At 37.9% G+C, this 24958-nt stretch overlaps 2 protein-coding genes across 9 annotated transcripts in view; one reads left to right on the forward strand and one right to left on the reverse strand.

Moving 5' to 3' along the window:
• Positions 1-728: 728 nt before the first annotated feature.
• On the reverse strand, positions 729-5566 carry MRPS18C (mitochondrial ribosomal protein S18C). 3 transcript variants are annotated; one of them, XM_043572283.1, is made up of 6 exons: positions 5275-5517; positions 3989-4041; positions 2604-2687; positions 1538-1595; positions 948-1007; positions 729-862 (listed from the first exon to the last, which is right to left on the reverse strand). In XM_043572283.1, exons 1-6 carry the CDS (start codon positions 5372-5374, stop codon positions 786-788), a joined length of 432 nt encoding a protein of 143 aa, XP_043428218.1. In that variant the 5' UTR covers positions 5375-5517; the 3' UTR covers positions 729-785. The 3 variants fall into 3 exon arrangements, with proteins under 3 accessions (XP_043428218.1, XP_043428219.1, XP_043428220.1); XM_043572284.1 differs by lacking the exon at positions 2604-2687 and having other exon boundaries at positions 5275-5523; XM_043572285.1 differs by lacking the exons at positions 729-862; positions 1538-1595; positions 2604-2687 and having other exon boundaries at positions 951-1007; positions 5275-5566.
• A 66-nt stretch (positions 5567-5632) lies between these two features.
• HELQ (helicase, POLQ like) overlaps positions 5633-24958 on the forward strand; it is a 41422-nt gene continuing 22096 nt past the window's right edge. The window contains exons 1-9 of one of the 6 annotated variants that reach the window (XM_043572280.1): positions 5633-6005; positions 7749-8463; positions 12186-12364; positions 13660-13860; positions 14328-14400; positions 16885-16982; positions 18444-18542; positions 20067-20212; positions 22561-22800. In XM_043572280.1, coding sequence (XP_043428215.1) covers positions 5817-6005; positions 7749-8463; positions 12186-12364; positions 13660-13860; positions 14328-14400; positions 16885-16982; positions 18444-18542; positions 20067-20212; positions 22561-22800 — 1940 coding nt within the window. In that variant the 5' untranslated portion in view covers positions 5633-5816. The other 5 variants (XM_043572278.1, XM_043572277.1, XM_043572279.1 and 2 more) reach the window with 5 other exon arrangements.

Here is a 24958-nt window from a genome sequence, read left to right on the forward strand (position 1 = left end):
CGTGTAACTAATGTCTCTATAAAGGGAACACCCACTGTCCTGGCCAGGCATACTTAAATATTGGTAGTTAGAAAATCTAAGCAATTTCAAGTCTACACTCTGTCACATGGAATTTGGGCATTAATAAAAGCATTCTACCTTGATGCAACCATATGCCTAAAATCCCATTTACAAGACAAAATCTGGGACTCAAGTAAAATTCCAACTCCTTGGGGCGCCTGGGTGGCGCAGTCGGTTAAGCGTCCGACTTCAGCCAGGTCACGATCTTGCGGTCCGTGAGTTTGAGCCCTGCGTCGGGCTCTGGGCTGATGGCTCAGAGCCTGGAGCCTGTTTCCGAGTCTGTGTCTCCCTCTCTCTCTGCCCCTCCTCTGTTCATGCTCTGTCTCTCTCTGTCCCAAAAATAAATAAACGTTGAAAAAAAAAAATTAAAAAAAAAAAAAATTCCAAGTCCTCTATTCCATACTTAAAATCCCAGTATGAGTTGTATATGGTATGAGCTAAGTGGGGACCAGATAAAATGACAATCCTACAGTACCAATTTTTAAAGTTTGTATGTATGTAAAATGTGATGAGTATTAACATTTTAAATAATGTTTCTTTAATGAGCAGTGGAAGCACTTTTTCCTTGTAAGATCTCAATTATTAAGAATTTAAAACTTACAAGCGTTTGGCAAGATTTAGCCTATTTTCTACTCAAAGATTATTAAATCTTCTAATTTGAGTCAATATTAAAACCATACAACCATTTATTGTAAAATACATTTACTGATGATAAGACATGTAATTTACTCCCGATACTTGATGTTACAAACTTTAGGGTCTTTGAGATATGCAGGATCCTTGTATGTAACTGGCATAAACCCTGTAAAAAAGAATGAAAGTTCTTCACAAAAGATAACGAGCAAAAACTTTCGATTAGCCCAATTCAGTTTTTCAGATGCTCTTACCCATTATTTGAGCTCTCTTAATTGCTTTTGTGATTTCTTTCTGTTTCTTCCCACAAAGACCTATGAAAGAAATGCTTTCATATTCATAAAAAAATGTCAGCACTCAAAACGCACAACAACTATCTTAAGGAAAGGCTAAAAAACCTGTAAACAGCAAGGTAGTAAATATTTTAGGCTCTGTGGGCCATACAGTGTCCTAATTTAGTCTGATGTAGCTCACAAAGTGGCTATAGACACTATGTAAAGTAAGCTATTTACAAAAACCAGTGGTAGATCCAACTTGGCCTAGAGGCAATTGGCCCCAGGTTTAAATAAATAGGAATGATTATAGTATACTCCAAAACATCAATGCAATTTTCTTAAGCCCTCATTTTTTTTTTTTTTTTTTACATGTCCGCCTGTAGTTAGCTCTGAGCATAAGAAGACATGTAAAATAATAGCCCTTTTGGACTACAAAGAGGCTTTCTCAAAGTACTGTCATATCTGGTCTAATAGTGATTTATAGCACAATCTGAATATCTGCCATTTTTCTTAAATAACAAGTAGATTTATCTAATTTTTATAAGTTGGTATAATAGAAAACAAAATACCTGTTATGTGCCTTCCATAAATGCATCCAGTAAATGGAGATATAAACTGGGACAAAAGCTGTTTTGAGTTTTATTTGGAGGAGAAAAAAAATTTATATCAATACATTTGTTCAACCTTGATTGTGTAAATTAAAAAATGTATATATCACTGTCAAGTTATGTAAAGGCTTAATTTCAGGCAAAATTCATTAAATAAAAATACTATGTCCATTCTATTAATAGATCATCTTTTTAAATGAAAAAGCTAATTACCAAAGTTAACATCTCTTATCCAGTGTGTCAAAAAAAGTCTATACAACAGCTTAATGAGCACTTGTTTTCAGTGCTAAAGCTGTTTCCCTGACCTCCACAGATACTTTCCTAAAATACTATGCTTAGCATTAAACATTTCATCTATCATGACAGGCTATCACATTATTCTATCAGACTACAATGAGGTCTTCAACAGGTACATCAAGCTACTTGCCATAATTTTGCGTTTTATTAATTTAAATTCTTCTTTAGTACTTTTCAGGTAGCAGGCACTGCGCTGGCACCATGCATAATCCTCCTGACGTGCTTTAAATTTAATGGTTTTGCTCCTAAGGCAGCTATCACTTTATGCTACTGTCAGGATACTTAACTCCAGAACCATTCTTGCCCCTCATTTGCCACTTTTAATTTGCTGAGCCCTGGACAAGAAATAAAAATACCTTTGAAGCGGTGATATTGGTAGTGTATCAGTACAGAGATCAACTTCAGCAGAGGGGCTTTTTCCAAATTGTTAACTCTACCAACTAAGAATCCCTGCATAGTGAGCTACTGGTAAGACCTTTAAGGCAGGGGGGGAAAAAAAGGAAGAAAACACTGAGCTGAAATAATAGATGAGGGAGAGCCAAAGGGCTCTCATTTTAATAAAAGGGATGCCTTGTACATAGAAAACCAGATTTGAAATTATGAAGTTACTACAACAGGTGCCTCTACACAAAGCCTGTTATAAAACTGACTTGATTCTCTTTAGTTATGACTAACAAGGGAGCAAAAATCCTAAAATCAAGTATCATAGTGAAGTAAAACCATATCTCACCTGTACATTCTTATAATCTACACGTTTTCCACACAAAATACATTTTTTAAGAGGCTCCTTATAAGGATTTTCCATTGGAATGGGCTAAGATAAAGGAAAGAAAAAAATTTAATAGTTTAATGTGTTAATATTAAAATAGAATTAAATCTTAAGGTTACCACATTTGAATCTATCCAAAGGATTAGTTGTACCTTTCTTAATATGAAAAAGAATAAATGACAGCTTGGCTTGTAGAAGAAAAATCAAGGTTTCTAAAAAAGAGTCACCATTTTAAGGATTTCAGTGTGTTTATAAATGTTTTGTATGCGTACTTTGGTTTGGCTGAGGAGGAATTAAATCATGGAGGAGGATTCTGGGATAGAATACAATCTCTGTTTATGGGAGGATACCTTTCATGGCCCCAAACTGCTTTATATCTCAACCTTTTTGGTTTTTCTGTCCCCACTACTACCTCTAATGCTTCTGTCACAATGCCTCCCATCTATAATCAGTACAGGCATGTCTCCAATCAAGATATTCTTATCTAGAAATGGCTTTGAAGACCTTAACCCCCTGTAGTTGTATGCAAAATTTCAAGTGAATGAAATTGTGAGTTTTCTGAGAGCCCATATTTTATTAGCATCTCAGGGGAATTTATGACCTATAAAACAGCTCTAGTAATGTCCTTTACTCTCTTGAACTGTGGTGTGCATTAAATGACCAAGAAGGATGCTCAAGGGACTAGAATTCTGTTTTCCAACCCTTCAGACTCTTAATCCAATTTATATGCAGCTCACATGTAATGATTACATTCCTTCTCTACACTGTGTTAAAATGTTTTGTATGGTTTGATTAGTGTCAAATCATCTTTGCATATAGCAGGAAAAGCTATACTGGCCAAGCCCAAAGCTAGCACTTGAAACCCATAAAAATACATCTACAGGCTAAAAGAAACTGTATTGAACATCCTGGTTGTCAAACTTTAATTTTGATCACTCACTCACTAAAATACCAAACCCACTCCCCCCCCCAAACTCCCCCAGTAATGAATGGCACAAAGAACTGAATCTGAAATGGGGAAGAGACTTTGTCCAATTCCTCTGTTGGATATTCTGCAATTATTGCACACACCAAAACTACCTTCTTTAATTTCTAAAGCACATATCTTTAAATTTAAGATCTAGGAAGAAAAGTATGGTCTTACACAATTGATGCTTCTTGGTAGATCTTTAGAAATTCTCTTACTTCAAAGCTCTTAAGTGCTGATTCACCAATGAATTATAATTTTCAAACTTTGATTATTTTCTTAATTGTTTTGTCGTCCAGCTGAACTTTATTCAAATAGCTAAAATGTAAGAATTTGCTCATATTTGCAAATGCCTTAAAGGGAAGAAAAAAAGCCTTACCAGGTCCTCATTGCTGGCTACCTGCGTATATTGTGAACAGCTTCTCCACAGCACTGCAATTAAACAAACAGAAACAAACCAATTCTTTTTGTTAGCTCTGTAACTAAAGAAATATTTTTGTTTTATGGAAGCAAGATGAACCAAGGGATACAATATAAAAGAAAGGTTTGGGGGCACCTGGATGGCTCAGTCAGTTAATCCGATTTCAGCTCAGGTCATGATCTCCCAGTTCATGGGTTTGAGCCCCAGGCTGGGCTCTGTGCTGACAGCTCAGAGCCTGGAGCAGATTTCTGATACTGTGTCTCCCTCTCTCTCTGCCCCTCCCCCACTCACACTCTTCCTCTTTCTCTCTTTCTAAAATAAACATTTAAAATTTTTATTGAACAAAGAGGTTTTGGGGCACCTGGGTGGCTCAGTTGAGCGTCGGACTTGGGCTCAGGTCAGGATCTCGCAGTCGGACTTGGGCTCAGGTCAGGACCTCGCAGTTCGTAAGGAGCCCCCGTGTGGGGTTCTGTGCTGACAGCTCAGAGCCTGGAGCAGATTCTGTCTCCCTCTCTCTGCCCTTTCCCCACTCATGCTCTCTCTCAAAAATGAATAAACGTTAAAAAAGATTTTTTTTAAGAGGTTTTATATTTACAAACAACGACAGGATAAAAACCTTTAGAAGTGAGGCAGAGTAAGATTTATGATGAATGTGCTTTCCAAGGCTTTGGGGGAAAGGCATATATTTCCCTACCCCTACAACCTCTCACCTGCTCTCTTCCTGAAGTTTATTTTCCCTTCACTCAACGGTTAGAGGCAGATTTCGATGGAAATGCCGGGAAAGCAACAGAAAGGCATTGTTATACCATAGGGAAAATGTAGTAACAGACCCCCTAAAGAAAGTATTGACAGAAAAGATAACGTGCAGAAACGATAGATTCGAGAGCCCATGTCACAATTTCGCCCTGATCTGGAACGTTAGACATCCCCTATAATCTGCTGCTGGGTGACTCTGGAAATGTACTTTCCTTACCAACTCTACCCAGAGCTCCCAAGCAAGTACTCTGAGAATCAGGAGATCACTCTCTTCGTGTGGTTAAAAAAGTGTACTCGACGACAATCACGCACCCTTCTGCCTTAAAACACTAGTCACGGGCCATTACAGGTTCCCACGTATCCTGGAGAAGCTCTTAATCGCCTAGAAACCGGCGTTGTTTGGCTAACAGTGACCACTCCACCAACCTAATTAGGGCCAATGCAACGGCTGCAATGCCACAAAAGAGCATAGGTTATGGAAACTTTACCCGCGTGAGTCTTAGGATCTCTGAGGCAGAGAGCTGGCTTTATGAAGTACGCCAACTTTTTCCTCCCTAGATCACTGCAAACAGCAACCAGCGCCGCCATGGATCCTCGCTCCTCCTCTTCCTTATCCTCTTTCCAAATAGTCCTGACGAGTCGCCTCCGGGGTTCCTCCCTTGGTGGCCCGAAAACTCGATTCAAAGGTTCCGCTGACGAACCGAAGTCGGTAAGGTTTTCAATGCGCCTGCGCAGCACCTTTTCGTTCACCCCTTCACAGGCACAAGCCTGGGACACCTATGATTGGACAAGAAGAAGGCGGGCCCCTCTGCTCGGGCCTCCGCTTCCGGTTTGAGTGCCGCCGCCCCCCCCCCCCCCCCCCCCCCGCCTCCCGGCAATTGATTTGCGATATTACCCGAAGGTGGATGGACAGGCGAGCGCGGTTTCCCGTCAGTTGCTACCCTCGCCCAGTGCTCCACTCCCTCTTCCACGGGGGTTTGGCAGCTGGGTCACGCGAGACGAAGTTCGGGCAGGGTCCTCGGCCCCTGCCATGAATGAAGGTGGTTCCCGCATCCGCCGGCGGGTTGCTGTCCGCAAAAGGAACCGGCCTAGCTTAGAGAGCATTTTTGCCTCCCCCACGGCCGCCGATCTCCAGCCAGGCGATGAGGAGGAGGAGGACGAGGAGGAGATGATGGCTGGAAGTCGGCGGAAGAAAACCGCGGAGGTGCAGCCCGTCGAGGTACAACCGCCTCAGCTCTCAAATTCCCCCAAGGTCCTGGTCTCATTGTCCACTTTTGGAGCGATGATGTAAACCCAGGTCTCCTAGCGTGCATGCCCACTGAAAGAACCCTGGGAGACCAGCTGTAGAAGTGATGGAATTTGAAACTTAAAAATTTCGGCAGTTCCCTTCTTAGATGCAAACAATTGACCAATTATCTACTAGCCTTCATTTGCTTACTTCGTCTTTGTTATCGCTGTTAGTCCTCACTTGTGAGGTATTATTGCTTTGCTATCCTCATTTTTTTATAGGTATGAAAGTCATACTTGCAGCAAATAAGTGGCATGACTGAGATGCAAATCTAGATTTCCAGGTTACTGCTGTTCCTACTGTGCTAATAGAATCTGCCATTTATTTTTTTTTAATTTTTTTTCAACGTTTTTTATTTATTTTCGGGACAGAGAGAGACAGAGCATGAACGGGGGAGGGGCAGAGAGAGAGGGAGACACAGAATCAGAAACAGGCTCCAGGCTCTGAGCCATCAGCCCAGAGCCCGAGGCGGGGCTCGAACTCACGGACCGCGAGATCGTGACCTGGCTGAAGTCGGACGCTTAACCGACTGCGCCACCCAGGTGCCCCTAGAATCTGCCATTTAATTGCACACTCATTATGTGCGGGGTATTTTGTTAAGCTTAAGCTATTTGCATTATCTTGATTTTACAACATTAATCAGGCCCTGAGAAGTTAAGAAACACTTATTTTTTCTTGATGTTAATTAATTTATTTTTTTGAGAGAACATGAGCAGGGGAGGGGCAGAGAGAGAGTGGGACACAGGATCTGAAGTGAGTTCTTTGCTGACAGCAGGGAGCCTGATGTGGGGGATTGGGGAGTCAAACCCACAAACCCCTGAGCTGAGCGGAAGTCAGACACTCAACTGACTGAGCCAGTCAGGCGCCCAAGAAACTGGGTTTCTGACTTCAGGTCTTGCTTTTTTTTTTTTTTTTTTTTTTTTTTTTTTTTTTTTTTGACATTCATTTTTGAAAGACAGAGAGTGAGTGGGGGAGGGGCAGAGAGAGAGAGAGAGAGAGAGAGAGAGAATCTGAAGAAGGCTCCAGCTCTGGGCCGTCAGCACAGAGCTCCACATGGGGCTCGAACTCACTGATGATGAGATCATGACCTGAGCTGAAGTCGGTAGCTTAACCGACTGAGCCACCCAGGTGCCCCTTCCGATCTTGCTTTCTTAATCACTTCACTGTACTGCTACCTCTAAATTTACATCTCCTCTGTTTAGTAGATCATCCCAAGTCCGTATGCAGACCCTTCCTTTCAATTCCAAATTCCTAGGAACAGAATTTCCTTGGAATGTCCAGTGAAACAAGAATGGTTCTGTTACAAGCTGGTCTTAGATTGGAGTATGGGAGGGGAAAAGATAGTGCAGTTACCAGAAACTTCTAGTGAGATGACATTTCAAGGGATGTCGGTTGGTCTTGCTACCTTTTTAGGATTACCTTTAAGGATTTAGCACTGACTAAATCAGGATCCCTGTATCACCATACACTAGGAGTGCAGTTTAGGCAAATCACTTACACACTCTGGGCTTCCATTTCTTCATCTGTAAAATGGAGACGATGATATCCATTTCATAGGGTGATTTACATTAAGGTCTATGATCCATATAATTATACCTTGGTATAGCCTGAGACTGAAACTTTTATTTATAGTGAAGCTAGAATTGACCATAAATCTTTTCATTTTCTTTCCAGAATAATGACAGTGAAGAGGACATGTTTGGTGACTATGATAGCTTTGCTGAAAACTCTTTTTTAGCTCACGTTGATGACCTGGAACAATGTATGCAGCTTCCTGAACATAGGAAACATGCCTCAGACCTTGCCACTGACGATCTTTGTTCAGAAAGCGACAAACACAACAAACTCAGCATTACTACCATAGACAACTTTACTGAATTAAAAATGGATGAGCACACAAAGAACCAGAGTAGGCAGGAAGATGTCTGTATTGAACCTGAACCTGATCTTTTGTATGATATACCTTCCTCCCAGGTTTTATACTTTGAAAATTTGCATAATTCTTCAAATGATTTGGGCGATCAGTCTACCAAAGAGAGGGATTGCAACTCCTCCTCCCACAAGACTGTGAATGAGGAATTACCCCAGAATAGCATAGAACAACACCAGCAAAGTGATGATTCCTCTTCTAAAGTCAGAACTAGCTCAGAGGAGAATAGAAGAAAAAGCCTTAAAGAACATCTAAAAAGTGCCATGACTGGAAATGCCAAGGCCCAAACACCAATATTTTCTAGGACTAAACAACTCAAAGAGACTCTCCTATCTGAGGAGATTAATGTTGCCAAGAAAACAATTGAGTCATCATCAGATGACCTTGGTCCTTTTTATTCATTACCCAGCAAAGTGAGAGACCTTTATGTTCAGTTCAAGGGAATTGGAAAATTATATGGTAATGCTTTTTGCTGAAATGAAAAAACGTTTACCATAATTACCATAATACTTGTGCAAATCAATAGAAAGCAGATGCTCCCATGGTCACATATCTCATCTTAAGATGAATCAAAATATCAGTTCTCTCAAGCCTTCCATTCCTATCCTGCTGCTACTGAACCTCTTCCCTTCATGGTCACACTTCTCAAATCTGTTATCTTTGCTGTCTTCCTTTCCTCACCTCACAATTCTCAGCCCACTCCAACCCTGGGTTCTGTGCTCTCACTTGAGATATGACTAGGGTGTCTAAATCCGATACTTTTAGTTCTTTCTAACTTCTTAGTAGCTTACCAGACACAATTAACCAGACCCTTGAAACACGGACTTCTTGACTTCTTGACATTCCACTCCTGTTTTTATCTCTGATCGTCTAGTTGCTTCTCAGTTTTCTTAGCTGGTGTTTCCTTGGCTGGCTCTGTCTTCTCTACCAAAACTTGAAATTCCTTTTACTACTCATGTCTTGAGTGACAGCATCAATATTAGTAATACCACTGATTAAAACTAAACATCTCTGAAGACAGCTGAAGTTAAGAGTTAAGTGCAAAGAGATAGTATTAATAACAATAAATGTTGTAATGTTTTTCAAAAATCCTGGGTCTTTGCATGTATTTCAGATATGTGCCATTTTAGACAAAGAAGGGACGGTTGCTGCCATCCTCAAAAGATGAGCCTATCAACCCATCACTTCATAAGTGTTTCTGAAACTCCTGTGTTAGTACCTTACGAACCGTATGAAAACACGGTTCTCATCTCAGGGAGAAGACAATCAGGTGGAGAAAGGACACAAAGTCTAATGTAAAACTAAAAGAGTCTAATTCTAAATTGTGAGGTTTGCAGTTAAAGAGCTAAAGGTGTGTATTGCCCTTGAAGCAGGCGTTCACTTTCTTCCCTCTGCTTTTCTCCTAGCTCCTTGTTCTTTGTTTAATCCGCATCTTCTGCCAGAGCAAGTTCTCTGAGGACAGGGCTATCTCTGACTCCTCTTTTTCTTAATTAACTACCGCTGTGCTTGGTAGGCTCCGGTTGGTTCTCAACTGCTGGGGCTTGTCACTTAAACACAAGTTTTGCACTCTGAGCCTTAGTTCCTGGTCTATTAAAAAGTAAGTAACAATCGTGGTTGTTTTGCAAGCTATGTTCTGCGTCAAGGACATGCGAAATGAGACTTGGGTAATGACTGTCAATCGTTATGTTCGTAGCTTCTAAGTAAGAACTTGAGTAAATAACAAGCTTTTAAAGCTCTTTTTGCTAATCAATCTGGTTCGATGACATGACCAATTTAAAGCATAAATATGTGTGTCACTTCTCATTGGGCTAAAGTAGTGGTTTTGAAAGTGTAATTGTTGGACAGCAGCAGCAGCAGCACCTGGAAACTCATTGAAATAAGTATTCTCAAGCTCCACTCTAGACCTACTGAATCAACCTCTGGGGGTGTGACCTGGCAATTGGCTTTAACAAGCCCTCCAGTGGATCCTGGTGTGCCAAAAGTTAGAACCACTGAGCTTGAGAACCTCAACCTTACACTGTTCTTATTTTTTTGCCTTTTTATCATAGAATTGCATGCTTAATGGGTTTTCCATAAATGTTGAGAACTAAGTTAATCATTTTTTAATGGGTGAAGATAAGTGATATTGGTAAGTATTTGTTATTTTGGTCATTTTATACTTTAAAAAAATCTGAGTTGTATGAAATGCGGATGTGGTCAAGTTGTATTTTTGTACAGATACCTGCCGTTTCATATATAATGGGTAATACCAGCCTGAAATATTTTTAATATGTAAGTATTAAATATTAAACATACGCATTTAAGTATTTTTGAAATATTTTTATTCTTAAATGTTTATTTATTTATTTTGAGGGGGAGAAGGGAGGGAGGAAGGGGAGAAGGGAGGGATAGACAGGAAAAGGGAGACAGAATCCCAAGCAGGCTCCATGCTGTTGGCACAGACATGGGGCTTGAACTCATGAACCGTGAGATCATGACCTGACCCAAAATCAAGAGTCAGACATTTAACTGACTGAGCCACCCATATCCCCCTTTTGAAATATTTGTAAAGTGAAAAGAAGTCATTTGCAAATATTTGGGAATCACCAAAATGTAAGAAGTTAGTCATTTGGCTGTTATTCAGATGTAACTTTTTAAAGCTTTGCAATATATCCTATTAGTAGTCACCTTTTTTTATTTAACTTTTTTTGGAAAATGTAATACATTCAAGTACAACTTTCCTATGTATATATTTTTTTCTAATAATCTGTACATAATTGGTTAGTTACAGTATAACACACATTTATAATCTTTCATTATATATTGAGCATGTATAAATCAGTCTACCACCTGCTTTCAGGCTGTAAAGAATATCATATGATTGCAATAATTTATCCAACCTTTACCCTTTGATGGCTCTTTGTTTTATATAAGTAATGCTATGATGAACATCTTGCACATAATCTTGTTTTTATTTCTATAGGTGTAGAGACCTAGAAGCAATACTACTAGACCAAAGACAGTGTGTAGGGTTGTTGTTGTTTTTTTTTAAATTAATTTATTTATTTTGGAGAGGGGAGGGACAGAGAGAGGGAGAGAGAGTATCCCAAGAAGGCTCTATACTATCAGCACAGAGCCTGATGCAGGGCTTGATCCTACGAACCGTGAGATCATGACCTGAGCCAAAATCAAGAGTTGGACACTTGACTGAGCCCCCCAGGCACCCCTAAAAAGATTATAGTATTTTATGCTCTCATCAGCCACACATAAGAATGTCTCCTTGTCCCCAGTCAGCTCCAGAATTTCTATATGTGGGACTATTTGTTTTTAGTAGTTACTTGTATTTTATTTTGCCAACCGAGTAGGTAACAGTTGAGCATCTTTTCACGTATGTATTAGCCATTCATATTTCTTCCTGCTGTGAAATGTCTTATCATATCCTTTGCCCATTTTCCTAGTGATAAAGTACTGATGCACATTTTGAAGACTTTTGATGGTCCACATTGTCAGATTATCCTTGAGAGTAGTTACTCTAGTTTTCAAAACTCTAGTTTTGTTTTGGATCTGATTTGGTCCTTTTAGTGAATTCCACCATGCTACATTGTGGAATTCCTAGATGTGCCGGTTAAGAATCCTAGTCCTGTGGTTTCAATATTCTTACAGCTCAAAATGGTATTCAGGCCAGAGTTCAGCTCCCCATAATAGCCGGTTGAATAGTCTTTCTAACTATGTATAAAACATCATGGGTTTTTTTTTCCCCCTCCGTCCCCTGTTTCTCTCTAGGATGTTGTGTGGGTAGATGAGAAAGGGAAGCTTACACAATCTCCTTGCAGAGCATAAGAGCAAAGCATTAGAATTCACACAGATCTTTGTACTGTCCTTTAGCTCCTCTGATGGCTCAGGTGATACCCGAGATCACTACCTGCTCTGTTAGAATCTTACACCTAAGTGTGCAGCTGGCGAATAGGTGGCCTAGTCACCCACTTCTTTGCCCAGGCCCGAATTAGAATTAGACTCTCACTGGCTTGCCCATCGAGGACTAGGGATGTTTGACATTTAACAAGTATGTATAATTACACTTACTATTATGAGGAGATTGATACACAGAATGGAATTTGGTTTTTCCTTTTTAGAAAACTTTCTTAAGACTGAATTGTAGAAGGGGAAAGGAATGCTTTCTTTTTTTTTTTTTAATTCTGTAGAATGGCAACATACTTGCTTAACACTGAATTCTGTGCAAGAAAGAAAAAACTTAATATATTCCTTGCCAACGAGTGGTGGGAAAACCCTTGTGGCTGAGATTTTAATGCTGCAAGAACTGCTTTGCCGGCGGAGAGATGTTCTAATGATCCTACCATATGTGGCAATTGTCCAAGAAAAGGTGCGATTTTTTTTTTTAATTTTTTTTTCAACGTTTTTATTTATTTTTGGGACAGAGAGAGACAGAGCATGAACGGGGGAGGGGCAGAGAGAGAGGGAGACACAGAATCGGAAACAGTCTCCAGGCTCCGAGCCATCAGCCCAGAGCCTGACGCGGGGCTCGAACTCACGGACCGACCGCGAGATCGTGACCTGGCTGAAGTCGAACGCTTAACCGACTGCGCCACCCAGGCGCCCCGATTTTTTTTTTAACAAGCAGTATTTGTTAACATTTTCATACTAAGATAGAAAAGGTACCATAAATGTAACAACTATTTTTTTAAAGTTTATTTATTTATTTTTGAGAGAGAGAGGGAGAGGGAGAGGGAGAACAGACAGGTGAGGGGCAGAGAGAGAGAGAAAGAGGGAGACACAGAATCCTAAGCAGGCTCCAGGCTCCAAGCTGTCAGCACAGAGCCCAATGCAGGGCTTGAACTCACAAACCATGAGATCATGGCCTGAGCTGAAGTTGGACACTTAACCAACTGAGCCACCCAGGCATTCCTGTAACAACTTTTTATTGACTAAGAAGAGGTACTTCTATTAATGATGGAGAATTAATATTTTTGGGATGTGCAAAGCAGTATGTAGAACCTACCAAAAGTCTTTTCTAATACTAATTGCCTCTTAAAAGAAGAATTTTATTTTTTTTCTAAACTGGTGGATTAAATTCCATTTTAAAAATTCCGTTGAGGGGCTCCTGGGTGGCTCAGTCGGTTAAGCGAATGACTTCAGCTCAGGTCATGATCTCACAGTTTGTGGGTTCGAGCCCCACATCGGGCTCAGTACTGACAGCTCAGAACCTGGAGCCTGCTTTGGATTCTGTGTCTCCCTCTCTCTCTGCCCCTCCCCATCTTGTGCTCTGTCTCTGTCTCTCAAAAATAAATAAATATTTAAAAAAATGTTTTTTATGTTATGTTGTTTATGTTATGTTTTTTACGCTATTTAGCCTGCCTCTTCAAGCAGAAAGTAATCGATTATTTTATCAAAATAAGTGAGTTATGCTGATTTGTTTTTTACATCAAGAGGAAACATTTGAAATTTATTTTCACATTGATTATGTAATGTAAAAGTTGCATTCATTTTGCAAAGAGCCACACGTGAATTATGACATTTCTTAGATATATGTGTCTTATCTGTGTCTTTGTTCTCATTCATTGGTATTATGTACTATTTTAGATTTTTAAAAAATAGACATGAGCTCTTAATAATTGAGTTAATTATCTAATTTTTTGCTTATTTTAACTGATATTCTAGATTTCAGGTTTGTCAAGTTTTGGTATAGAACTGGGTTTCTTTGTTGAAGAATATGCTGGAAGCAAAGGAAAGTTTCCCCCAATTAAAAGAAGGGAAAAAAAATCTCTCTATATTGCCACTATTGAAAAAGGACATAGTCTGGTGAACTCCTTGATTGAAACTGGAAGGATTGGCAGTCTGGGTCTGGTTGTTGTAGATGAGGTTAGTAACTGCTTTTATAGTTTATCATTTTATTAATAATTGTTGAATAATTATATTTTATTACTAATTAATTAATATCAACATGTATTATTATGTGGGTCCACTTAGTACCTCTATGAGGATAAGTAATTTATTTTAATATGTAGACAATACAGATGAATACATTTCATGCTTAGTAATCTTAAATTTGGCTTTATGTTAAGTGTTTTTTGAAGAGTGAATATATATGTATGTGTATATTCAATTTTATAATGATGCTTATCAATTTCCAGGTGTGTCAGGATGTTGCCCCCAAGCCTCATTAACATAAAATATCAGTGGTACAATGCATGTGTACTCTAATTGCTATATTCCAAAATGCTTAAGAATTCTAAAGCAAAGATTACTTGATTTCATATAAATACATGCGTGTTCTATATAGGCATATGCAAATTTACTTTTCTCCCGTTTTTTTTTAAATCTCAAAGTTACACATGATTGGTGAGGGAAGCCGTGGGGCTATACTGGAAATGACCCTAGCAAAAGTCCTCTACACTAGCAGTAAGTATTTTTTCAAATAGAATTGATTTATACTCAGGAAGCCTGTGAAAGACTTGTGTCATTAGTTAGATTACATAACAGAATAAGATACTCAAGCATTCTGCATTAGCTTTTTACTTCTTTCCTTTTTTTTAAGTTTATCATTCTGCATTAGTTTTACTTCTTTCTTTTTTCTAAGTCTACTTATTTGGAAAGAGAAAGAGAGAGAGAGAATGAGAATGAGTGGGGGAGGGGCAGAGAGACAGGGAGAGAGAGAATCCCAAGCAGGCTTCGTTCGCTCTGTCAGCAGGCCCAACGCAGGCCCGAACCCACGAACCGTGATATCATGACCTGAGTCGAAATCAAGAGTCAGATGCTCAACCAACTAAGCCACCCAGGCGCCCCTTAGATTTTTTTACTTCTAAAGTAAACTTATAAACTTTTGTTGGAGGAAACGGTATATGAGTAGAGCTGTGAATGTGAAGGAAATTAACGTTTGAGGACATCTTGTTCCACTTACTAGTTGTGTGTACTTAGTCGTGTGACTCAACCTATTTCTTCATCTGTAAAATGGGGATAATGGTTCCACCCTGATGGGATCGTTGTGAAGATTATATGAGTTAACCAGGCAAAGCATTCAACAATTACCTAGCACATAGCACCCGATAAACGTTTGTTGTTGCCACCACCATCAGTATCCTCATCATCAGACCAGTGAATGTAAGTAGTCACTTGAAGGAGCTATTTGTAACATCAAATAGTCTTTCAATGCATATGAAATATTTATTCTAAATGTCTTCTTTCCTATTCATAGATGTGCTGTTGCAACGACTTATTAAATTATATTATATATAAATTCCATATATTAATAAGAGCTAATATATGGAAAAGTGATTAATTATAAAGGTCAAATATTAAGAATTATTTTACAATTTTTGATAGCAATATTATTTAGGCAGGTTGCAGCACTTTATAATCATTCGTTAAAAACAATTACTGAGTTCCTACTTTGTGCCAGACACTATTTTAAGTGCTAAGGCTCTAGCAGTGAATAACACAGAGTCCCAGCCTTCACTGAACCTGTTTTAGTGAAAGTGAGCAGACAGTCAACGGATAAAGAAAACATATGGTGTATCAGATGGTGACAAATTCCATGGAAAAATATAAAGCAGAGGAAGAGAGACAAATCGTCACCTGCTTGTCAACTCCAGTGCATACTGACTGTCCTTGTCTTATTTTTCTTCAGCATTTGGTTGTTTATCATTCCTTTTTCTTTTAGGTGCTGAAACATTCTCTCTTGATTTCCCTACTGTCTGTCTGTATAGGGGGTCATGTGTTACCACACGGCTGAGGACAGACTCTGGAGCTGGAATAAAATCCTGACTCACTTTTAACAACACATGTGGCCTTGAGCAAGTTATGTTAACTGTGCCTCTGTTTCCTTATGCACCAAAAATAATTGATAATGGGATGGGTGAAATAAGTGAAGGTACAAACTTTACAGTTATAAACAAGTCATGAGGTTGAAAAGTACAGCATAGGCAAGATAGTCCATGATAATGACAGATGGTAGCTACACTTATCGTGGAGAACATTGTGTAATGTACTGAATTGTCGATCACTGTGTTATACACCTGAGACTAATATAACACTGTATGTCAGCTATATTTCAATGATAAAAAAATTTTTAAAAATGGGTGATAGTCATAAAACCTGCCTGACGGAGTTGCTTTCCTATGGCAAGCAGCCATTTTATACTGCCCAGGACATGCAGCCACATGAGTTTCACTCCACCTTTATTTAAAAAAATAATAATAATTGTCAACCTGATAGCAAGATCCCATAAAGAGCTTTATATGACAAGAGTTCAGGACCTACTCAGCCCCACATCCTACGTTATTCATCTGCCTGTAGCCATACCTGTGGACCATGTCATAACTCTTCCTAACAATGGTCCAGATTGTCAGCAACAAGCATATTTATACTCGTTATTGTTGTTTAGAAGTTCTTGATAAAGATCTGACTTTTTGACAAGTGTGAGATTCTGTAAAATTCCAAATAGTAGCTGTCAAGATACCTGAAAGTTTTCAGTCTTTGACTGCCAGAATAATACTCTGGTAATATCTTTATATTTTTCTTACTTCCTTCCCTCCCTCCTTTCCCAGATCACTCAGGAAGAATACAGAACTCAAAGAGGTTGCTAAGGGCATGTGGGTGGCTCAGCCAGTTAAGCATCTGACTCTTGACTTTGGCTCAGGTCATGATCTCTTGGTTCATGAGTTCAAGCTTCACATCGGGCTCTGCTGTGACAGTGCAGAACCTTCTTGGGATTCTGTCTCCCTCTCTCTCTGGCCCCTCCCCAGCGCACTCTCTCTCTCTCTCTCTCTCTCAAAGTAAATAAAAATAAACTTTAAAAATAAAATAAAAATTTTAAAAGGTTGCTGAAATTACTATTTTGATACACTAAATAACACATTTTCCTCAATCCTTTGGATTTTTTTTTAGAAACAACTCAGATTATTGGCATGAGTGCAACACTGAACAATGTTGAAGACCTTCAAGAATTCCTTCAAGCAGAATATTACACCAGTCAGTTTAGACCAGTATGTACCTAAGGTTTGCGCTGTATGGATTTGTTTTATATCATCTTACTCAGAAAGAAAAGTAGCTGGGGCGCCTGGGTGGCTCAGTCAGTTAAGCATATGACTTTGGCTCACATGATCTCACAATTTGTGAGTTCGAGCCCCGCTTTGGGTGAGCTGGATCCACACTCTCTCTCCTTCTCTCTCTCTCCCTCTCTCTCTCCATTTCTCCTCTCTTTGCACCTCATGGGATTCTCTCTGTCTCTCTCTCTGCCCCTCCCTCACTCATGCATGTGTGTGTGCCCTCTCCTTCTCTCTCACAGAAATTAATTAATTAATTAATTAATTAATCATTTAAAAAAAGAAAAGTGGCTAACATACCATATAAAAAATACCATAGAGTAGGTATACCATAGAAGGGGTATAATTCCAGTCACCATAGCTACATGCTAATAAGAGTTTGTGTATAAAGAACATAAACTCCATGGGGTCAGGATCTTAGCTTGGGTCACTTGCGTATCTGTAGCACCTCAACAATACTTGGCTTATGGGCCTTCAATGAAATTTATTGAATGAAATTTTCCAGATACATTCTATTTTTCTACTTCTTAAAAATTTTTTCATTTGGTCAGAATTTAGTCATTCATATTTTGAGTCATTGGCATATAAAAGCATTTAACTTAAAAGTTAAAATATTTTCATATATTTATGCATTGGTAGTTACAATGCTTTTTTAATAAGCTAAGACTTCATGTGGATTTAAATTTAAACTCCCTAATAACGGTATTCCCAAAATACTTAAAAAAGTAAATATATTTCTTAATTATCTGAAAGTAGCTTATAGTGAACATCTGCTCTGTCTGCAGTACCCATGTGCATATTCAGTGTCTAAATAGCTTTTCAGAAAATAGTTATTGAGAATCGCCAAGGTTAATTTTAAAATTTGATGTTTTTACATTTGCATCAAAGAGGAGAATTTTCGAGACACTTGGCTGACCTTAATAGTCAAATTAGACACTCTTCTTTTAAAAATGCAATGAACTGTATTCACAAACATCTTTTGTCTACAAATACTTAAATTAAAGGGAATATGGTGGTATGTAGAATTAAAACTGATGACTGATGAGACAGAAAATTTTAGATCTTGAGGAATAACACAAATAACTCCTTAATAAAAGAGTGTGAACATTGACTTATTTATACTTCTTGTGACAAATAACAGAAGTGTCTGGTTTCCTTTTAGTGGCTATTCAATTCAGAAGTATTTCTTTAAGGGTATTAATCCCTATTTTGATTGAAAGGGAAAAGAGTCTCAAAGAAATGGTAAAGAAAAAACTTTTAAATTGAAGCATGTTTTGCATACCTTAGAAAAGCGACAGTTTTTCTGTAGCTGTCCTTTTTTACAACATACTTCACAAAATTTTAAACTTGGAAAGAGGAATTTATATGTGGTATTAATTGCAAATGTCTTTTTAATGCAAGGTTGAATTAAAAGAATATTTGAAAATAAATGATGCGATATATGAGGTTGACAGCAAAGCTGAGAATGGCATGACTTTTTCACGTCTACTGAATTATAAGGTAACATTTTAATATCCCTTGAATACGAGGTTCCCAAACTTTGTGCCTAGGTGCCCTGGGGCACCACTTAAGATTCACATGGGTGCCGTAGGATAGTTTAGATTTTTGAGAGAAACAGTGGATGCTTGACATCTGTTGGACACCATACAAACTACCACTTTGAGGTAGTTTCCAGTTTTAACATTAGATCACACTGTATTCCTTTCTATGATATTATATCTTAGTGAAGTTTTTTTTGTTTGTTTTTTGTAGTTACTGTAAACAAATACTGTGTGATAATCAACGTGGGACAGAAAAAAGAGTAGCCAGGTCCAATCTGATTCTAAGATTTGGAAGACTATGGGGTGCTCAGTTGTGCGCACATCCTGTTCGTTAGCTATTATGGTTAAAAATGAAATAACAGTATCTTTTTCACTCAACTGATGTGTATTATTTATTCAAATGGCTACAAAATTGTGAGGAAATACGTACTTCAGTTGTTTGCACCTAAATACCTAATAAACAAAACTGTTAGGTATTTCTTTTGGCCCTGGGGCTCCATGAACCAAGAAAATCTGGAGACCTCTCCCTTAAATGTTTATTCATTCAGTAACAAGCACAAAACAAGAAGAAACTTTTGTGGGCTATGTAGTTCAGATATTGTATATAAAATGTTAATGTCTACTATGTTAATGTTTTGTGACTTATGTAAAGTATATTAAAAAGAGAAGAAAGGGATTTTACAATAGTTTAGAATTCCATAAAGGTATATTCTAAATCTGTATCTTAGTTTTTAATAAAGTTGAAGGAAGTGAGATTTTTAAATAATTTTATATTTTTCTCCATGTTGACTTCCTTATGTCTACTTGATGAATACATTTTTTATTTCTGAAAATATATCCTGTAATGTGATTGAATCTGTGTTTTTGAAAACTGTTAGTGAAAGGCATATCTTATCTATATGGTCCTTTGATCATTATTAGGCTCAATCTGTGTTTCTCTCTGTGGACTTTTTGTTTTGCTCCAGTGGAGCTGAACATGCAGTGGGGTTATTAAAACATTTACTATTTTCTTTTTTTTTTTTTAATTATTTTTTTTTCAACGTTTATTTATTTTTGGGACAGAGAGAGACAGAGCATGAATGGGGGAGGGGCAGAGAGAGAGGGAGACACAGAATCGGAAACAGGCTCCAGGCTCTGAGCCATCAGCCCAGAGCCTGACGCGGGGCTCGAACTCACGGACCGCGAGATCGTGACCTGGCTGAAGTCGGACCCTTAACTGACTGCGCCACCCAGGCGCCCCAACATTTACTATTTTCATTTCTGTAATTTAAAACTAAATAGGCCTAACAAAGCCCTAATAACCTAAAAGTGGGACTTAACGTTTTAAAATTTAATCTGGGTCTCTTCTTTTCTTTTAAAGGATCAGATTTATTAAATGAGAACTTCAAAATTAAGGATGGTTTACTTACCTTTCAAAGCACACTGGTAAAATGACAGGTTTTCATGGTTGCTAACTACCTTGTTCCTGCATCTTGTTGTACAGTATTCTGATACTCTGAAAAAGATGGATCCTGATCATTTGGTAGCATTGGTGACAGAAGTTATTCCCAATTATTCCTGCTTAGTGTTTTGTCCCACTAAGAAGAACTGTGAAAACGTAGCAGAAATGATATGCAAATTTTTAAGCAAGTATGTTAATCTTTAAAAAATATTCTGTTTTATTTTATCGTGATTTACATGCTATATATTCTGTTTATTCAACAAGCACTGGTTATTTCTTGTAGAACATCATAACTACAGTCGATTTTAAAGGTCCTAACCTTGAAGAAAGTTTAACTGTGAGATTCATATATGTGAAATAGGCAAAGAAGAATTCTAAGGTTACATGGAAGAGAATGCTGACTGATATAATGGTTTTAGATCAATGATTCTCAACCTTGACTGCAAATGCATCCTCTCAAGGGCTTTTAAAAATCCCAGTGCCCAGGTTACATCCCAGAAAATCAGAATCTCTGCAGGTGGGGCCCAGGTATCAGGATTTTGTAAAACTTTCCAGGCAGGTTCAACCTGCAGCAAGTTCACCCACTGGCTATGGTAGTCAGAGGCCCAGCCACTAATCACTGTGGATATGGATCATATCTTCAACTTAACCTTCTCTTTAATTAAATACTGTTGCCTTAGTTTTCTTAGTAAACTTTACACTAAAGTAAATAAATTTGAATTTGAATTGAATTTCTTAAGTAATTAAGAAATTTATTAGCTTGTAACTTTATAGTATTTTAATATTGGCTCTTTTATACTCATAGCAATGGGTATAAAGTGACTTCAAGTATGAACAATTCAGTTTTTTTCTGTATCTTTGTCCCATGTGTAGTTTTATCGTATTTTTCAGACTTCTTTTTTGCCCCTTAGCCAGTGCTGTATCACCATTCATAGACAGTTATGGATTCTAATTCAGCCCTCACCTCCCCATCCAGTCCTACTGTCATGGATTGGTCTAATATAGTTAATTTACTGACCAGCACAATGATGTAGATGTTTAGGATAAAGTCAAGGAGTTTCCCATTTTGGTAACTAATAGTCTGCCTTTACAATGATGATGTTGATTATAAAAACCTAAAGAAATTAAGTTATCATTGAGGTAGTCTCAGTAAATCATTTGTTTTCATAGAATAAGGGAATATAGCACCAGCTAAGCGATATGGAAATTTATTAGAGACTGACATTTCCTGGGAGACATGAGACTTACTAATTTTACCCTTGATTTATTTTGCTTTTGGTGATAATAGGTTTTTTGGGACATAAATGTTGGTGTTTAACACTGAAGCACTTAAAAATTTGGTTTTCTAGAATCCTTAGTTAATGAATTATAGTAGATACTTGATACTTTCTAAAAGAGATAGGACTTAACATCGTCTGAAAGAAAATTTCCTCTAAAATATATTTTGCATATTACTTGCTGCTTTCATAAGCTGAATGTTCTGAGTATAGTTCAGTACCCCTTTTTGTGGCTCTTGATTAAGAAATGGTGAATCATGTTTTGAGCATACTTTCTTTATTCTGTAATTTATATGTAGATAAAGTAAATCTAGAGCTAAATGGGTTCTAAATGAGTATCTTTAAAACATGATTTCTTGAGGGGTGTCTGGATGGCTCAGTCCATTAAGCGTGTGACTTCAGCTCAGGTTATGATGTTACAGTTCGTGAGTTTGAGCCCTGCATCGGGCTCTGTGCTGACTGACCTCTGCCTCTCTCTCTCTCTCTCTCTCTCTCTCTCTCTCTCTCTCTCTGCTCCTCCCCAGCTTGCAACCTCCCTCTCTCAAACATAAATAAACGTTGAAAAAAAAAAAACTTTTTAAATGTGATTTCTTGAGAGTCCTGTGATATCCACTTGTATCTTAATTATGTTCTTCCTTATCATAAGTGTCATGGGAAACTGGTGTAATGAAATCCCCTGGGCAGTAGAATCTGGCTCTATGTCTGTTTAAAATAATAGGTACTCTTAGATGCAGAGACATTGTGGGATATTATTGAAGCTTCTAAAATGCTAGTGTTTAGACCATTGGTGTTTTACATAAGTACATATGATTTGATAACAAATATGTTTCCATCTTCACAGAAGCAAATGACTTAAAATTTCTTTGAAAAGCCAATAAAAATGTATGTTCTAATGAAAAAACTAATTGTAACATCTACAGCAAGTGTCTTAACCTGCCTTCATAGGCAATACAGGAATGAACTTCAGCAAGTCCATGAACTTATAAGCAAAGTGTTATGTTTGATGTTTATTGTATGTTTCTTTTCCTTCATCTTAATCATATTTTCATAGGACTCTGTGATATACAAAAAGATTGAGAGTGGCTCATAATTGATGAACTCAGAATCAGAATTCTAAGAACATCTTATGTACTTCTATTAATGAAAGCAATATCTTTTTTAATAAAGAACTTTTACACGCATCTACTAAAGTTAAACCAGTAGGCACTTTGTCACCGTAAGATCAAGGGTTCATATTTCTAACAGATCGTTTTTCCTAGGGAGTATCTGAAACACAGGGAGGAGGAAAAACATGAGGTGATTAAAAACTTGAAGAATGTCAGCAGTGGCAACTTGTGTCCTGTTTTAAAGCGCACCATCCCTTTTGGGGTTGCTTATCACCACAGTGGTTTAACAAGTGATGAAAGGAAACTCTTGGAAGAGGCCTATTCCACGGGAGTTCTGTGCCTTTTTACCTGCACATCCACCCTCGCAGCAGGCGTTAATCTACCAGCTCGAAGGTAAGACACGCGTAAACTATTGGCCGGGCTTGAAACTTTTTAATTCTTAGCTTGCCAGGAGTTCTGTTGTTTTGTTCTTTCTCGGTAGTGAGTGAGAATTTATCAAATGTTTTTCCTCATTTGCTGAGTTAATTGTGTGGTTTATTCCCTTTATTTTGATGAAAGATAACTTTAGTAGATTTCCTGATATTAGAATTCCTTTCTACCATTTTTATGATCTGAAAGAGTGTATTTAACAGGGATTTCGTTGACAGCTTAGAGAACTCATCCATAAAGACTTCTGAGTCTAGTATCTTTTTAGAGTAAGTCTTTGATTATCTTTTCAGTTACTACCAAAGCTATAGGCCTGTATAATTGATTTATGATGTTTATAATTTGTGACTTTAAACTTTGTGACATTTTTTCAAATACATGTATTTTCTGTTGGGTATGCAGTTTTGGACATCTCCATGAGACCGCAGTTAATCTTGTTACCAGCTCCTCTGTTTTCTATTTGTGATTCTTTGATCGGTGGATTTCAGAGAGCTGTGTTAGTCTCCCACTGTTATTACAGAGTTGCCAATTTCTCCTTTTTGCATTGCTAGAAGTTTTTACTTTGTATTTCAAAACTGTTGAAGTATACAAAGATTTACTTCAAATATCTTATTGTTGAATCATACCTTTTATCAATATAATAGGTCCTTGTTTTTCTCATTGAGTGATTTTACTTTGGACACTATGACTACGTTTTCTTTGCCAAGTTTATCTTTTTCCATTCTTTTATTTTCAACCTCTGTCACTGATTAAATTTTCCTTTTTTTCAGATAATTGGAGAATTAAAATGAAATTATATATCCTATTTCTCTTATTTCCAGTTGTTACTCTTAAAATTTTAAGTTATAATCAAACATGCTTTTCTGCCATTTTAGATTTAATCAAGAACTTTGTCCTCTCCTGAAGATAACAAGTCTTAGCATTTGTATATTCTCCTATACTGCCTCATGTATGTTGCAGCTTCCTAAAGTTTTAGTTTCAGATTTTTAATTTTCTTTAATCTTATAGTTCATAATTATTCCAACTATCCTGTGAATTATACTTGTTTTTTGTTTACCACTACCTCATATTTCACATATTCCTTCTGTGGTTGACTTTTAATTTTGCCATCCTTGAGTAGTTAATTTTTTTTTAAGTTTATTTATTTTGAGTGAGAGGGAGAGTTCAGGGGAGGGGCAGAGAGAGAGGGAGATAGAGAATCCCAAGCAGGCTCCACGCTGTCAGTGCTGGGCCCAAAGTGGGGCTCAATCTCACTACCATGATTTTATGACCTGAGCTGAAATCAAGAGCCTGATGCTTAACCTGCTGAGCCACCTAGGTGCCCTGAGTAATATTTTTTTTAATGTTTATTTATTTTTGGGAGAGAGAGAGAGCACGTCTACATGCACACACGTGAGTTAGGGAGGAGTAGAGAGATAGGGAAACACAGAATCCAAAGCAGGCTCCAAACTCTGAGCTGTCAGCACACTGCCTGATGCAGGGGCTCAAACTCATGAACCACGAGATTGTGACCTGAGCCGAAGTCGGATGCTTAACTGACTGAGTCACCCAGGCACCTCCTGAGTAATTTTTCTTTCTTTCTTTCTTTCTTTCTTTCTTTCTTTCTTTCTTTCTTTCTTTCTTTCTTTCTTTCTTTCTTGTCTTTTACTTTCATCCTTTTATTTTTCCTTACAGGCAGACTTCTTATCTTCTTCGTTTTTTAATTTTATTTTTTAAATTTACATCCAAATTAGTTAGCATATAGTGCAACCATGATTTCAGGAGTAGATTTCCTAATGCCCCTCACCCATGTAGCCCATCGCCCGTCCCACAACCCCTCCATTAACCCTCTGTTTGTTCTCCATACTTGATAGTCTCTTATGTTTTGTCCCCCTCTATGTTTTTATATTATTTTTGCTTCCCTTTCCTTATGTTCATCTGCCCTGTGTCTTAAAGTCCTCATATGAGTGAAGTCATATGATATTTGTCTTTCTCTGACTGCTGAGCAATTATTTTTTAAATGCTAGATTGGGTGGTAGAAATTTTTGAGTCTTTTTATAGCTGAAGGTGTTTTTATTTTAGCTTCACACTTGAACATCTTGCTAGGAAAAGAATTCTAGTTTCAATTTTTTCCCTTTGGGGACTT

The sequence above is a fragment of the Prionailurus bengalensis genome, chromosome B1, assembly GCF_016509475.1.
Source record: "Prionailurus bengalensis isolate Pbe53 chromosome B1, Fcat_Pben_1.1_paternal_pri, whole genome shotgun sequence".
NCBI lineage: Eukaryota > Metazoa > Chordata > Mammalia > Carnivora > Felidae > Prionailurus > Prionailurus bengalensis.